The sequence below is a fragment of the Melopsittacus undulatus genome, chromosome Z (genome assembly GCF_012275295.1).
Source record: "Melopsittacus undulatus isolate bMelUnd1 chromosome Z, bMelUnd1.mat.Z, whole genome shotgun sequence".
Taxonomy (NCBI): domain Eukaryota; kingdom Metazoa; phylum Chordata; class Aves; order Psittaciformes; family Psittaculidae; genus Melopsittacus; species Melopsittacus undulatus.
This window is the reverse complement of record NC_047557.1, coordinates 73,446,607-73,460,071: the sequence shown is the minus strand read 5'-3', so window position 1 is coordinate 73,460,071 and position 13,465 is coordinate 73,446,607. Positions and strand designations below refer to the sequence as shown.

General features: G+C 37.7%; 1 protein-coding gene across 2 annotated transcripts in view; it reads left to right on the top strand.

The window, feature by feature from the left end:
- Positions 1-13,465, top strand: part of SSBP2 (single stranded DNA binding protein 2) — a 171,864-nt gene that overhangs the window by 135,672 nt on the left and 22,727 nt on the right. For both annotated transcript variants that reach the window (XM_034073194.1, XM_034073193.1), the window contains 4 exons: positions 3,825-3,884; positions 6,882-6,948; positions 7,139-7,209; positions 10,840-10,907. In XM_034073194.1, the coding sequence (XP_033929085.1) occupies positions 3,825-3,884; positions 6,882-6,948; positions 7,139-7,209; positions 10,840-10,907 (266 nt within the window). The remainder of the gene's footprint in view (positions 1-3,824; positions 3,885-6,881; positions 6,949-7,138; positions 7,210-10,839; positions 10,908-13,465) is intronic.

Here is a 13,465-nt window from a genome sequence, read left to right as displayed (position 1 = left end):
GGGAGCTTACTAAACTTGACATTTCTGTTACTGATTTTATATTGTGTAGTCTGTATTCTTTTAGTATTTTTTAAGCATTCTTTTTTGGCAATTTTCTTTTTTTAGGTGGGCTTTTTTTCTCTTTAAGTTGATAAATACATATGGCCCATATAGTCTGCAGTAACTGCACAAAAGTTTTTTCTTCTCTGGCTTGTTTTTCAACCAATTTAGTAGACCAAGGCTTCTGCTTTGGACATAGCTGCATGACAGCAGCCTTCAGGATGCTTCCTGTGATACCAAATTACTGAATTTTATACCTGAAGGCAGAAATTACAATATACTGATGTTCACAGATGTGTTTCAGTGGCTGTTCTCCAAAACAGTTTCCAGAATCTTCTGCTGTTGCTGTAACTTGTATGACACAGGTTTTCAAATGCTGGTGACATCTCCATCTAACTGTGGCTTAGATACAACATTCTTGCTGTTCTTTTGTTTTGTTCATATTCTTTTCTCTTTAAATTTTTTTTGTTTGCGCTTTTTGTTTTATTTCATTGTTATTTTTTTTTTATTTTTTATTTGGGCTTTGCTTCTGGTGAGGTTTTTTGTGGGTGTTTTTTGGCGGGTTTTGTTGTTTTGTTTTTTTTTTGGGGGGGGGGGGGGTGGTGGGGAGGATTAATACACTGGTGTATGTATCAGTTCCTGAACTCCATTTGAGAAGTAAACAGTAGCTGAGGATGGTGTGCAGTAGTGTTGTTTACACCTCCTTGTACTCATCATAATGTCCCTGTGGTGGTTTAGGAGGACTGAAAGGCTGCAGTGGTGACTGGAAACCCTTGAGTGCCATTTCAGCCTCTAGAAATTCCGGTAGAACAGAGCCACTCTGGCAATACTCTTCTTCCCCAGTCAGATCAGCTTTGAGAGACTGGTTTCCCATAGACAGGCTATGCAACATCTTAAGCAGAATCTGGACCTGAAATGCCAGATATATTATTTGGAGAGTATCCTTATGCACAGAGAGGGCTCTGGGAGATAATCTTTTGCTCCACTTTGTCTTCTTCCTACCTAATGGCTAAAGTTGCTATATTATTTAATTATATTTCCTATCTTTTGGCATTTTTTTCCACTTCTTTATACTTTATACTGATAATTTTTAAATTTTTCATTACTATAAATAATTTTAGTTTCATAGCACATAATACCATACACTTATATATCATTATGATATAGTATTATATGTATTATGTTTTTATGTAGGATGATATATATTTTTGTATATTGTACAATATATGATCATAACATATGAGTAAAGCATAGCATGTTACATTTTTTTACTTTTTTATAAGTCATATGCCTCTAATCCTTAGGTGGAAGAAGTGCTTTTTGTACTCTGTATTGCTGACAGCCCTCTTCTTCCCTGCTAGCTGGGGGGGTGAGCAAGGAAGTCTTTGATTCATTGGCATGGCACCTATCCACTTCTGTCACAGAACTTTTGAGGCAAATAAGGAGATAATTTAGTGTGGGAATCCATTACAGGTTTTCGACTATCCAGGTGTTGAATTCTGATTTGGCACAAGTCTGAGACAGCAGAAAGAAATGTTTGTTTCTTAAACATGTGAAGAATCAATTTTTTGTTTTCAGAAGAGAGGTGCTACACTGACCAATTAAAACTCTGTGACCACCAGTTTTAAGTTAGTGGGCTTCAGACTTGCCTAGACCCAGACCTTCTCAAAAATCTGAGGCAGCTACTCACATCAGGGCTCAGCAAATCAAACCATACAGACTTCCCATCTTTTGAAAAGTGAAGTTGCATCTTTTTATTAGTAAGCTTTTTTCTCTTGTTACTACAGTGGGGTATTTGTGTCACTGTTTTTAATAAAATTTCAATTCTATGAAAAAAAATACAGTTTGAGATGTTTTATAAACTGCATAGAAAGGTGAATGCACTGGGGAAAGAGGGAGAAGAAAGGAGCAATATTCTGCCAATAACGTGCAGTTATATACTAATATTAGTAGTGTGATTCTATATTAAGATATGGTTGACTTGAGAGACACTGCTGATTTCCCTTTTATGAACTCTAACAACTGTAAATAAAGTTAAGCTTTTGTTTGCTGAATGAGGTAAGCCAAATCTAAGATATTCTCTAGAGTATCTTGCTGCACCCCAGATAATGCACTAGGTTGACCTTTATGGAAATTGTTCAAATTCTATTTTTCTCATGCTTTTACTGCTTTACAAGGGCCTGCATGTTTACAGCCTTCACCACATGCAGAATGCTTTTTAATTTATTTTCTTCTTTCTTATCAGAGACTCTCACCATCAGAGAGGGGGCATTAAGGAAGGCTCCCTCTTCTATAGCACAGAATTTCAAATGCCTTTTTTAATAATCTTTTCACAATTGTCAGTGAACTGTCTTCTTCAGTTTGTAAATCCTCTGTATATAAAAATGTTTTTTAGTACCTATTTTGAATTCATGTTTATATAGGTTACATTATTTCAGCTTTCATCTAATTCTGAGATGTGAAAGGATCTATTAATTTTTTTATGCAAGATGATAGGAAAATATCCTTTAGTAATTATTGGTAAAATAATTATTTTGCTAGCTATTTGCTACTATTAATACATGATTACTTGCATTGATTGTCACTGGCGTTTTAGTTTATAACACAGTGGTGCTGATGGAGCTGAAATACGCCATTCATTGATCCATAGCTACAGCTGACTAGATGATGCCTGTGTAGGTATATTTGTTTCTTTTCAAAGAGACAGCAAAGAATGGGTTTAAAAGTGCAGAAGCTCCTTTGTTATTAGAGATGGCACCTGGGCAGTCCCAGCAGACTCCTTTTCTTTATCTCTCAGTTGTCTCCAGTGGCAGTGTCACCAACAGAAGTGAGCTCCTCTTTTGCAATACAAAGAGACAATCTGTTTGTCCCTGTGTTCACAGTCACAGCATACTTTTAGCTTTTCATTTTCTTCTGTAGTTATAGGTACACTTGCTTGCCAAAATGTTCCTCTTCATCATCTGTTTAGTCAGATGTTTATCCCTTTTTTTTTTCCTGTATGTAAATCTCATACTTGCCACTAACCTCCTAGCTATTTAGATTTCGAGATTATTGTCACATTTTAGGGTGGAATAAGTAGAGATGTTAAATGCATTTGCTGGTGCTACTATTTTTTTATCAGAAGAGACTGACCTTCTTTGTCACATGGGCTGTGAATCATGTAGTATAGTAGTTACCAAGTGACACTAGAACTTCACAAGGTGCAGGATGGTATGACAGATTTGGGGTATAAATTTGGCTTTCAGAGAGGAGATGTACTGCGTGAGCATGGAGTTGCATATGGAGGACAAGTGCAACATTGAATTAATATTGTTAATGGAACAACATAAACTTCAAATCTGTGTCTTCACAATCTTGTATTACATTTTACTGTATTGTTATGAAATAGTGAATGAAAAGTGTTTGTGAATTTTTATGCTATTACTTACCTCTTTACTTTTCCAAGAACATTTTTGTTTTCTATTCCAGGGTTCGTATCTTTCCCCCTTCTCCAGTGGAAAGTATAGGTGTGTGATTATGTGATCTAAATGGTTTATTATTCTACACTGTTACTGCATTGCTTATATTCTGCATTCACAATTGCTGTAGCAAAGTTCTAAATAGATGCATCTCAAATTTTATTTAGTTCTGCAAGACATTGTGGAATAATGTACTGAACGTTCTGTGGAAGTTTTTAAGCTGGGTGCTTGAGGTGTGAGCATGGCACAAGGCATACACCCAATGACTCAGTGTGGTATTTGGAAGATGAGTTGAATTATTTAGCAGTATTTCTTTGTTTTTCATAGCCTTTCATGTCTCCTCGGTACCCTGGAGGTCCAAGGCCACCTTTAAGAATACCTAATCAGGTAAGAGTTTATCACACTGATGCACCGTGTTCCAGAGTGATGGTACAGTGGTGGGGACAGGGAATGTTGTCTTGTTGACTGTCAAGGGCTTGTGGGATACAAAACACATTCAGTTCCTCCTCACCCCATTTTATCTGACCATTAGTCATTTTGATAAGGTGCAGCCATGCCATGCCCAGCTGACTTTCCTATGCATCATTAGTGTCTATGCCTCAAAATTCTGAGCTAAGCCTTTTTGCAGAGGGAGGATATAGTTGCCTTGTGTTGTGCTGCATTAACCTCCATTCAGTGCTGCCTCCTCTGAGATGGAGGCAAAACGTCCTCATAATTGTTATACTCTCTGAAGTTCCTAACCCCACATTAAGCAGTTAGCTCTGAGAATATTTTTTACTTAATTCTATGTAAAATTCATCACCCCCCTAATCTTTGTTGGATATATGAAGTATATTTATTTCTTAGTAAATATGAAGATTATTGGTGAGAAGGAGATACTGTGAAGTGCTTTATGGCTCTTAGAGACACTGAAGTCTTCATAAAAGCATCAAATTCCCAATTTCTTTCATTTCCAAAAAGGATATGCATGACAGTGTAACAGGAATGAGTTATGAGCTGCTGTTTGGTTCTGAAAGCAGATAGCATTTGTATTTTTAGGTTCTCCTTGGTGCAGATAGAGGAGGATATTAGAAGAGATATTGGGAAAGGTCATAAGATAGATGGAATGGGTGTTTTGGTCCAACTTAAGACTCCTAGGACTGCCTTTCTTGTCACAGCTCAGTGAACTGGCTGTTCTTTGAGTCTGTATAACACCTGAACAAACTTGTCTTTAGCACCCGCATATTGTCAGAAAGCATGAAGTTTATATTTGAGTGGGCTGCGTATACCAGGTGCCAAGATTTCTTCAGATATTCCCCTACATCAAACACGGTGATGTTTGGGAGCAGGTTAAGTTACCCATACCACAGCTGCTTTCTCACAAGGGAAATGGGTGACTTAATTAACCTTGCAGAAGTGATCATCAAGGGACAACTGAAGTTTCAGTTAAATCTTTGCTACAGACATACTGCAACTCAGTACAAACTATCTTCTTTATTTTTACACTTCTCAGTAATACGTTAACCAAAAACACTCAAGTGTTTGGGTTTCACATATTCTTTTGTTTTTCTGTTTCTGAACTGTAAATGCTGTCAGGCAGAAGCTGGATGTGGTGAGTGCTGTGAAAGCACTGCCAACCTGCAGTTTTAGTTTCAGATGTGCTTTTGTCTGCAGATTGTGATATTTTCAGTTCAGAGCTGTAACATAATCACATAATCTCAGTGAATTACTGCTCTTGCCATTCACTTACATTATGCTACATCAATGAATTACTGCTTTTAGCAACACTGACATTAAGTTACAGTATAGATGGGCGATGTGTGGAAGTAATAAGCTACTGTAGTGCAGCTTTAAGGATGAAATTTTGATTAGATGGAAATCAGTAAAAATCAGAGTTAAAATTCCCTCTGTTAACTATAATTTTATTCCTTAATGCCTTGAAGTAGGGATTGTGTTTCTTAGGCAAGGAAGGGTAACACAGGACATGCGTGTACAGCACTGTATAGTGCTGTATAAGGGTTATCTGAGCTAGTCTAGGCTTTGTAGGAGGAAAATTAGTACTGAGTGCAGCATGAATGCCCCTAAGTTGCATCCAGTACTTGATCACATCCTACAAGATCAAGACCTACAAAGTTACTTGCTGTTGGCAATGCATTGTGCTGTGCAGGTCACTTGTTTTTCTTGGGAAGTAGTCTGATGTGTTAGAAAGAAACTATGGCCCCTGATGTAATGATCCACAGTGCAATGACTGCATGAGATAAGGCTTTGGTCACATGTGTTCACAGCAGCCAATGCCTCCTTATCCTTGTGTGTCCATCTCTGGCAGAAGTGACAAGTTCCTGCTTTGCTGGTAATTGACACTTCTCCATAATACACTTGGTGAATTGTTCTTATGCATTATCCTAACTTCAAGCCTTTGAAGTACATGTAAAACTGTGATTTAAATGACATCATCTCAGAATATTTGTTAATTCCATTAATCTTGCAGTGCAGTACCGTTTGACTGTATTACCTTTGAGGAAATAATGTGCATTTTAATTGTGAATTTCCTGCCTCTTGTAGAAGGCACTCTATACTATTTGCAGATAAGTTCCCTTTTGTATATATCCAAGACTACTGTGGTATTTCCTGTTCAAGAGTAATTTACCCATTCCCACAGTAAGCATTGCCTGTATTGTCCGAGTAGATTACTTTCAAGTAACAGAGTTACTCAATCTGGATATATTTTCACTGAAAATGTGGTGGTGTTTTGAAATGCTAGGTGGATCAGCCACGAAGACCCATTAATAAAAAAACTTCTTTTTTGTTGACTAAACCGCAGGCAAGAGACTGTAGAAATTAGCCTTAAACCTAATTCAGTTATTAGAAACACAAAGGTTGGACTAAAATGTGAGGACATAAAAGCAATGTGTTTGATTTGGACCAGAGGTGAAGTAACAACACAATGTACCTTAACATGTCAAGGCAAGATTTAGGAGCAAGTTTTGTGACAGTTGTTATAACCTGTATATGAATAATAAGCACCTTTGCATTGGTGTCCTTCAAGAAGAGTAAGGCAGAGTGGAAGATAAAATATCCCCCACATCATAGCTCACTAGCTGTACACTGTGAATACTGTGCGTTTGGCTCAGTTACAGCTCACTCTTTTGAGAACATCCGTGTTTGCATCCTGACTTCTGAAAGGAAATGTTAAAATAATGGATAAAAAGTTAAAAAGAAAAACTGTAGCAGTATAACCTTGGGATAAATTGCTACATACCCAAGAAAAAGGCAGTGTTTGGAGGTTAAATAATAGGTAAGATAAAGTGAAGGGTGGGCAGAGGAGGTGTGAATTAGGTAATTACATCTTTAAAGTAAATTTCAAAGGAGGAGTATATACTCTTAACATGGTTTATGTTCCTGCAGGCACTCGGAGGTGTCCCAGGAAGTCAGCCATTATTGCCTAGTGGGATGGACCCAACAAGGCAGCAAGGTGAATGAAATAATTATTTGGACTGTTCAAAAGTACTGTCTTCTCAGACTTGTGTCTTTCTTTTTCCTGCTTCAAAGCTTACTGCAGCTTCTTAAGCTGTTGTTAATTAAAAATGAGTGATATGTTAAAGCTGCTTTAGAAGGTGCTTGTGTATTGCATAGTTTTTTAAGCTGCAAAATTTTATTTGCAGGGCATCCAAACATGGGTGGGCCAATGCAGAGAATGACTCCTCCGAGAGGAATGGTTCCATTAGGACCACAGGTACCTTCCACAGATAGATGGCCATTTTAATTGATAAGCCTATACTGATTCTGTTACTCTGGCTTTCCATAGCTTGAAGATGGCCAAGACTTGTTCTTCTAATCCCATTTTAAAATAAACTTTCTGTTTTACAAAAGCTAATTCTGAGTTCCGGCTGTACAAAGTCTAAAATAAAACCATCAGTCATTTCAATTAAGATTTGAAATTAAAAGAGGAATCCCGTACCTTGCTTATTTCAGAAAAGTTCTGTTTGTTCTACAGCCAGTGTATGTTGTAATCAAAGGCTAACATTTGTGAAGGAGACCAAGTGTTTCCTCATCCTCCCAGCATAGATTATACTGTTTAGGAGGAAAGTATTGATATATCTAACTTAGGCAAACTCTGTGTACCAAAAATACCCCCAAAATCCTGTAAAGTTTTTCTTTCATCCACTATTGATCTATATGCTAGTGAGATTTTAACGTAAAATTCAAATTTCATGCTGCCATTTCTCCCCCTTGTCAATCAGAAGAATCTCTCTAGCTCTGTTTCTGACTTTCAAAGCAACCTTGCATTGCAAGAATCAGCCTTCTCTAGGGTGCTAATTATTTATAGGCTTTTTCTTCAAATCTGTGAAAACATGAGTAGATATTTATCAGTATTACATTTCAGCAGTAAACAAATTCTGATGCATACCTGAAATATGAATCTAGAATATTATTCTATGTTTTGTCAGTGCTGTCAGTGAGAAGATTTAGGTGGTGGTATTTCATACCAGTGTTGCCAGTGTTTTGTTTTATACCATGCTTGTCTTGCCCACACTTTGCATTTTTACTTACCCATTTCAGATAATCTCTCCAGAGAGTTTTTTATTCCTTGGAATAGCAACTGAATTTTAAATTATTAAATAGCTTTGCTTTTCAAATCTGTTCGTAACTGTCTTTACAGTTTTGGGTCTTCTTGGGTAGAAATGAGTTGTGCAGTCTACACTATCTGCTGTGTGACCAATAGGCTATTATTAAATACATTTGTTGGGTTTTTTTGTATCACTGAAGTATATTTGCCACTTGCCTTTTGGAGGTAGGAAGAGAAACTTTGCAGTGCTGCCATATGAGATTGAACTGATACTTTATTCAGCACCATTAGTCACACAGCTGGCAAATCTCATGCCAATTTTTGCAAGAATGATTTTTACATTTTTGCTGTCTCCTAAAATCTAGTGGGTTTGTAAGGTTCCTCTCATACTGAACATCCTCTTAAAATGGGGAAAAATATAATTACACTAAATTTAAGCTTGCAAATTGATCTTTCCTGTAAACGGATCATCATCTATCTTTGTTTCTGGCATTTAGGATCTCCTCAGAATACAGTTCTAAAACCAAATTTGATGAATCTTTCAAACTACTTTTAACATTCTCTTGTTGACTTAGGTGTGACTGTAGTAGGAAGCTCTGCTACCTTGCTGCACAGGCAGTCAACTTGCAGAATAATTGATGTGCTGATATAGAAATGCTTATGTCTAGTACAGCATGCATGTGCTAGAAAAGTTAAAGACAATTTACCTCAGATTTGTATTTTATGATTCTAGACTGTTTCAAACTAAATAACAGGAAACAAACAAACAAAAAAAGTGGATGGTTCAGAGAGTTAGGTTCAGGTTTTTTTCAAGATGTAGCTATGTTAGATTAATGGGGTACTACCTTCAGTCTGTGACTGGTGAGCCTTCCACATAATCCCTGCTGCTTTCTAGACAAAAAGAATCAAGTCATCTTCAATATTTAAGTAAGAGGTTTTGGCTAATCCATCTTCTTTTGGCCACCTGATGTTAAAGAGCACTTTTCTGAACTATTCAAATGCCAGATAAACAGTGGTAGTGCTGACTTAGAGTTAAAAGCTGTAAGGAACAAACTGGGACACTAACTTCTACAGAGACTATAGCTGCAGATGAAGGAACATGTATATTGGTAGCCTTAATGAAAGCACTCTTATTTAGGACAGAGGAGTACATTTGATTAGAATTGGCAGCAATTAGAGCTTGAAGTACATTTGATTAGGTTTCTTCGGGTCCTGCGGGATTTCATAGAGATCCACACCCGAGTCCACACAAATGATTCCTGAATTAAAATAAAGGGGAAGATACCAGAGAGGATGTCTCGGCCCTCCACATCAAGATGGAAAAATTAAATAAATCAGGTACAGAACTGTTGTGTTGTTAGTCAGACTGTGTTCTCTTCCAGATGCAGCACTGCCAGCTGGGGTTGTCACTGTGCCCAGCTGTTTTGACTAGCTATCATTTACTCCCCTACAGTTGCTCAGGCAAATAATTTAGGATAACTTGGTTAAACAGGAGTTAATTTGGCTGACTTGTCACCAATCAGTCTACCTGCTGGAACAAAAAGTCGGGATAAGTAGTTATTGATGATCAGCAACTCAGATATCACTGCTGAGTCTGGAAGAGGATGTTTGCACCCTCTGGTTGTATTCTTGCAAGCTATCGAGGGGACTCTTTCAGTATTGCTAACAAGACATTTTTAAGTTTGGGGTTTTTGTTTCAGCAACAGAATTTTTTCTCCTAATTCTTGATCACTTCTAGATCTGTTCTAGATAACTGATCATGTCATATCAGTCAAAGTATAAACAGCACCAGACCCACACTTTGACTATCATTGTTGGATTTCTCCCATTCATGACTTCATGTTTACATGGTTTTATGAATTAGACCAATTTAGAGAACACCCATAAGTATGACTGATATAGTTTATGCAGCTTATAAACCATGTATTAATTATACCATACATGAAATAGGTTTTATTAGTGGAAAACAGATGGCAGCAACAACCTGTTTTTTTTCAGAAAATATTTCTTCATTCCCATGTTCTTCCAGAATAATCAGCTGTGTTTCTATTATCCGTTCTTTTGCAATATCAGAAAAATTTAGCAGGAATAATACAGTTCAGGGAGTCTGTTATGATTCCCAGACTGTTCTGCTTGTATTCCTTTGAATGAAAATAGGTATAATTTATTTTTATCATAACTAGTACAGTTAAACTTCTGTCATCAAACTCAGGTTTTATAGGCATTGGGCAATGCATTTGTTAGCAGTGCTATGACATTCATTATTAAATGCTTTTTATATTACTTACTATAGACTTACTAGAATTGACTGATTAGAAATGTAATGATTATGCTGTATGTTATAAAAGTGATATAATGCCATTTTATACAAGCATTTACTGACATCCTAACAAAATCTAATTAAAAATAATTCTATTTAAATGCCATGATGTAGAAGTTCAGAATTTAAGTCTCGGTTTTTGATTCTGAATGAGTTCCCTCTATATAGAAGTTAAATACATTATGAAGCCTACCCCTTACTGGCCATTGCCTTGACTTTCGCGTGTGTAAATAATTCCTCCTGAAACAACTGACAATTCTTAGTCTATTTCTGTTGTATCATAAGTCTTTCTCTGTGGGGTTAACAGTGTTATTTTTTGAAGTCAACAATGGAAACTCCTGAAAGAATGAATTACACTGGCCTATCCAGTCAACAGTTACATAGGGATATCATTAACCTGCTGTCCTTTCTTTCCCCCTCCTCTTTGGTTTTCTTTCTTTGTTTTGTGGTAGTCTGACCCTTGGTTATCATTGCAGAACTATGGAGGTGCAATGAGACCCCCACTGAATGCTTTAGGTGGCCCAGGGATGCCAGGAATGAACATGTAAGTACAATAATAAAATCTAGAAGAATCAATAAAATTTAGAAAACCCATTTCATTGTAGAAGTAACATTTAGGATACAGCAATTTGTTGGGGATTACCTACAAAAGGATTACCAGGAAGTAACATTTGGGATAAGACAAGGAGAACATGCTTTGATGAGTAACATGCTTTGATGACTACTGACTGCGATTTAAAAAAGTGTCCTTATTGTAAAAAATGGCAACAACCAGCTTGTGAATCATTGATAATATTGAAGTCCAAAAGCATATACTCCACAAATGTAGTACTGCTAAATAATTGCTTGCACCATCATAATTAATGCTTATCAGATTACTTTTGAAACAGCTAATACATGTTCTATGTTCCTCTACACAAATTTATTGTATTTTACCATGAGGTTTGAATTTGAAACTTGGTGTAACCTGTTTTAGTAAGATTTCATGCGTTTGTGGAAAAATGCTGTCTTTGTAACAAAATCACAAATTTCAGGGATCAGTGTTAACATTTCACTGGCACCTTTAAATGGCCTCTGTGACCTGCAGTGCTGTCTCCAAACACTAAGAATATCTCAGTCATTCCTGAATAGAAAAAAAAGAGTAATTTTGTTTTTTGACTTCAATTCATAAATTGTGTCTCAATGTTTAATTTCCTGATTGAATATATTTGCCTCTTGGGAAAATGCAACTTCAGACTTTTATTTTTTAAGAATTAGGATCAACAGTATAGGACTAAGTTTAAGAATAAAATGCAGCTGCAATTAGTCATAGTGTTAGCTATTTCATAAATCACTCCATTTTGAAACTGGTACATTCATAATAATGTTTTATGACTTTGCCAATGCATCCAATTAAACATTTAATAAAGAGCGAAGCCCCCTGTTTGCATTGCATTGAAAAAAATACACAGGTAGCTTTTTTAAATGTGTGTTTTTTAAGCTAATAGTATTTGGCTCTACAAAACCCATATGGGTTTCCAGCAGAATTTGCGACACTGTTTTTTCTAAGTCTATACGTAGAGCTGTCTATGACTTCCGGTAATTTTTCAAATTCCAACAGCTTTTTAGGTGAAAGGTGTTTCTCAGTCTCCTCATAAGGCCTGCCTAAACTTCCATGTCACTGTGGCTTAACTCAGTCATTATTTTAATTTATCTCAGTCATAATTTTAATATCTTGGTAGCTCAGAGTAATCTGTAGTATCGTCACAGCTATTTTCCATTTGATGCTTTCACTAGATACATTTGTGTTACTTAATGTCACACAAACAAGTTCAGGGTTTTGGAGTGAGAACAGACTTCCAGTGTTAGTAGAAATATTCCTGATTTCATAGAACAGTTTGGGTTGCAAGGGACTGTAAAGCTCATCCAGTTCCAACTCCCTGCCATGAGCAGGGACACCTTCCACTAGACCAGGTTGCTCCAAGCCCTGTCCAGCCTGGCCTTGAGCACTGCCAGGGATGGGGCAGCCACAGCTTCTCTGGGCACCCTGTGCCAGGGCCTCAGCACCCTCACAGGGAAGAACTTCTGCCTAAGACCTCATCTCAGTCTCCCCTCTGTCAGGTTAAAGCCATTCCCCCTTGTCCTGTCCCTACAGGCCCTTGTCCAAAGCCCCTCTCCAGGTTTCTTACAGTTCCTTTGGGCACTGGCAGCTGCTCTAGGGTTTTCCCTTAAGGAGCTTTCTCTTCTCCAGGCTGAACCAGCCCAGCTCTCTCAGCCTGTCTCCAGAGCAGAGCTGCTACAGACCCCTGAGAAATACTCATCATTGGTTTCCACTTGGACACCAGGATGTCAACCATAACTGTTTTGAGTGCAACCATCCTTATTCAGGGAGTGATCCATCCATCAAATTCGTGTCTTTCCAGTTCAGAGACAAGGATGTCATGTGGACAGTGTCAAATGCTTTTCACAATTCTAGCTAGATGACATAATTTACTCTTCCTTCATCCACCAATGATGCAACCCTGTTGTAGGTGGCCACCAAATTTGTCAGGCATGATTTGCCCTGAGTGAAGCCATGTTGGATGCCACCAATCACCCCCTTATTGTCCATGTGCCTTAGTATAGTTTCCAGGAGGATCTGCTCCATGATCTTGCTGGGCACCAACTGACCAGCCTTCAGTTCCCTAGGTCTTCTTTTTTTCCTTTTAAAAATGGGGGTTACGTTTCCCCTTTCCAGTCAACAGGAACTTTACCAGACTGCCACAGCTTCTCAGGATGGATAGTGGCTTAGCCACTTCATCTGTCAGCTCCCTCCCAACCTATGGATACATGTCATCAGGTCCCATAGACTTGTGCACCTTCAGGTTCCTTAGATGTTCTTGAACCTGATCTTTTCTTACAACAGGCAGTTCTTCATTCTCCCAGTGCCTTCTGTGACTTTGGCAGTGTGGCTGTAGCTCTTGCTGGCAAAAAGTCATTGAGTACCACAGCCTTCTCCACATCCTGGGGGACCAAGTCCCTGTTTCCTTCTGGAGAGAGCCCACATTTTCCCTAATCTTAATTTTTATCACCATTATACCTATAGAAGCTTTTTGAGTTGCCCTTGACATCCCTGGCTGATTG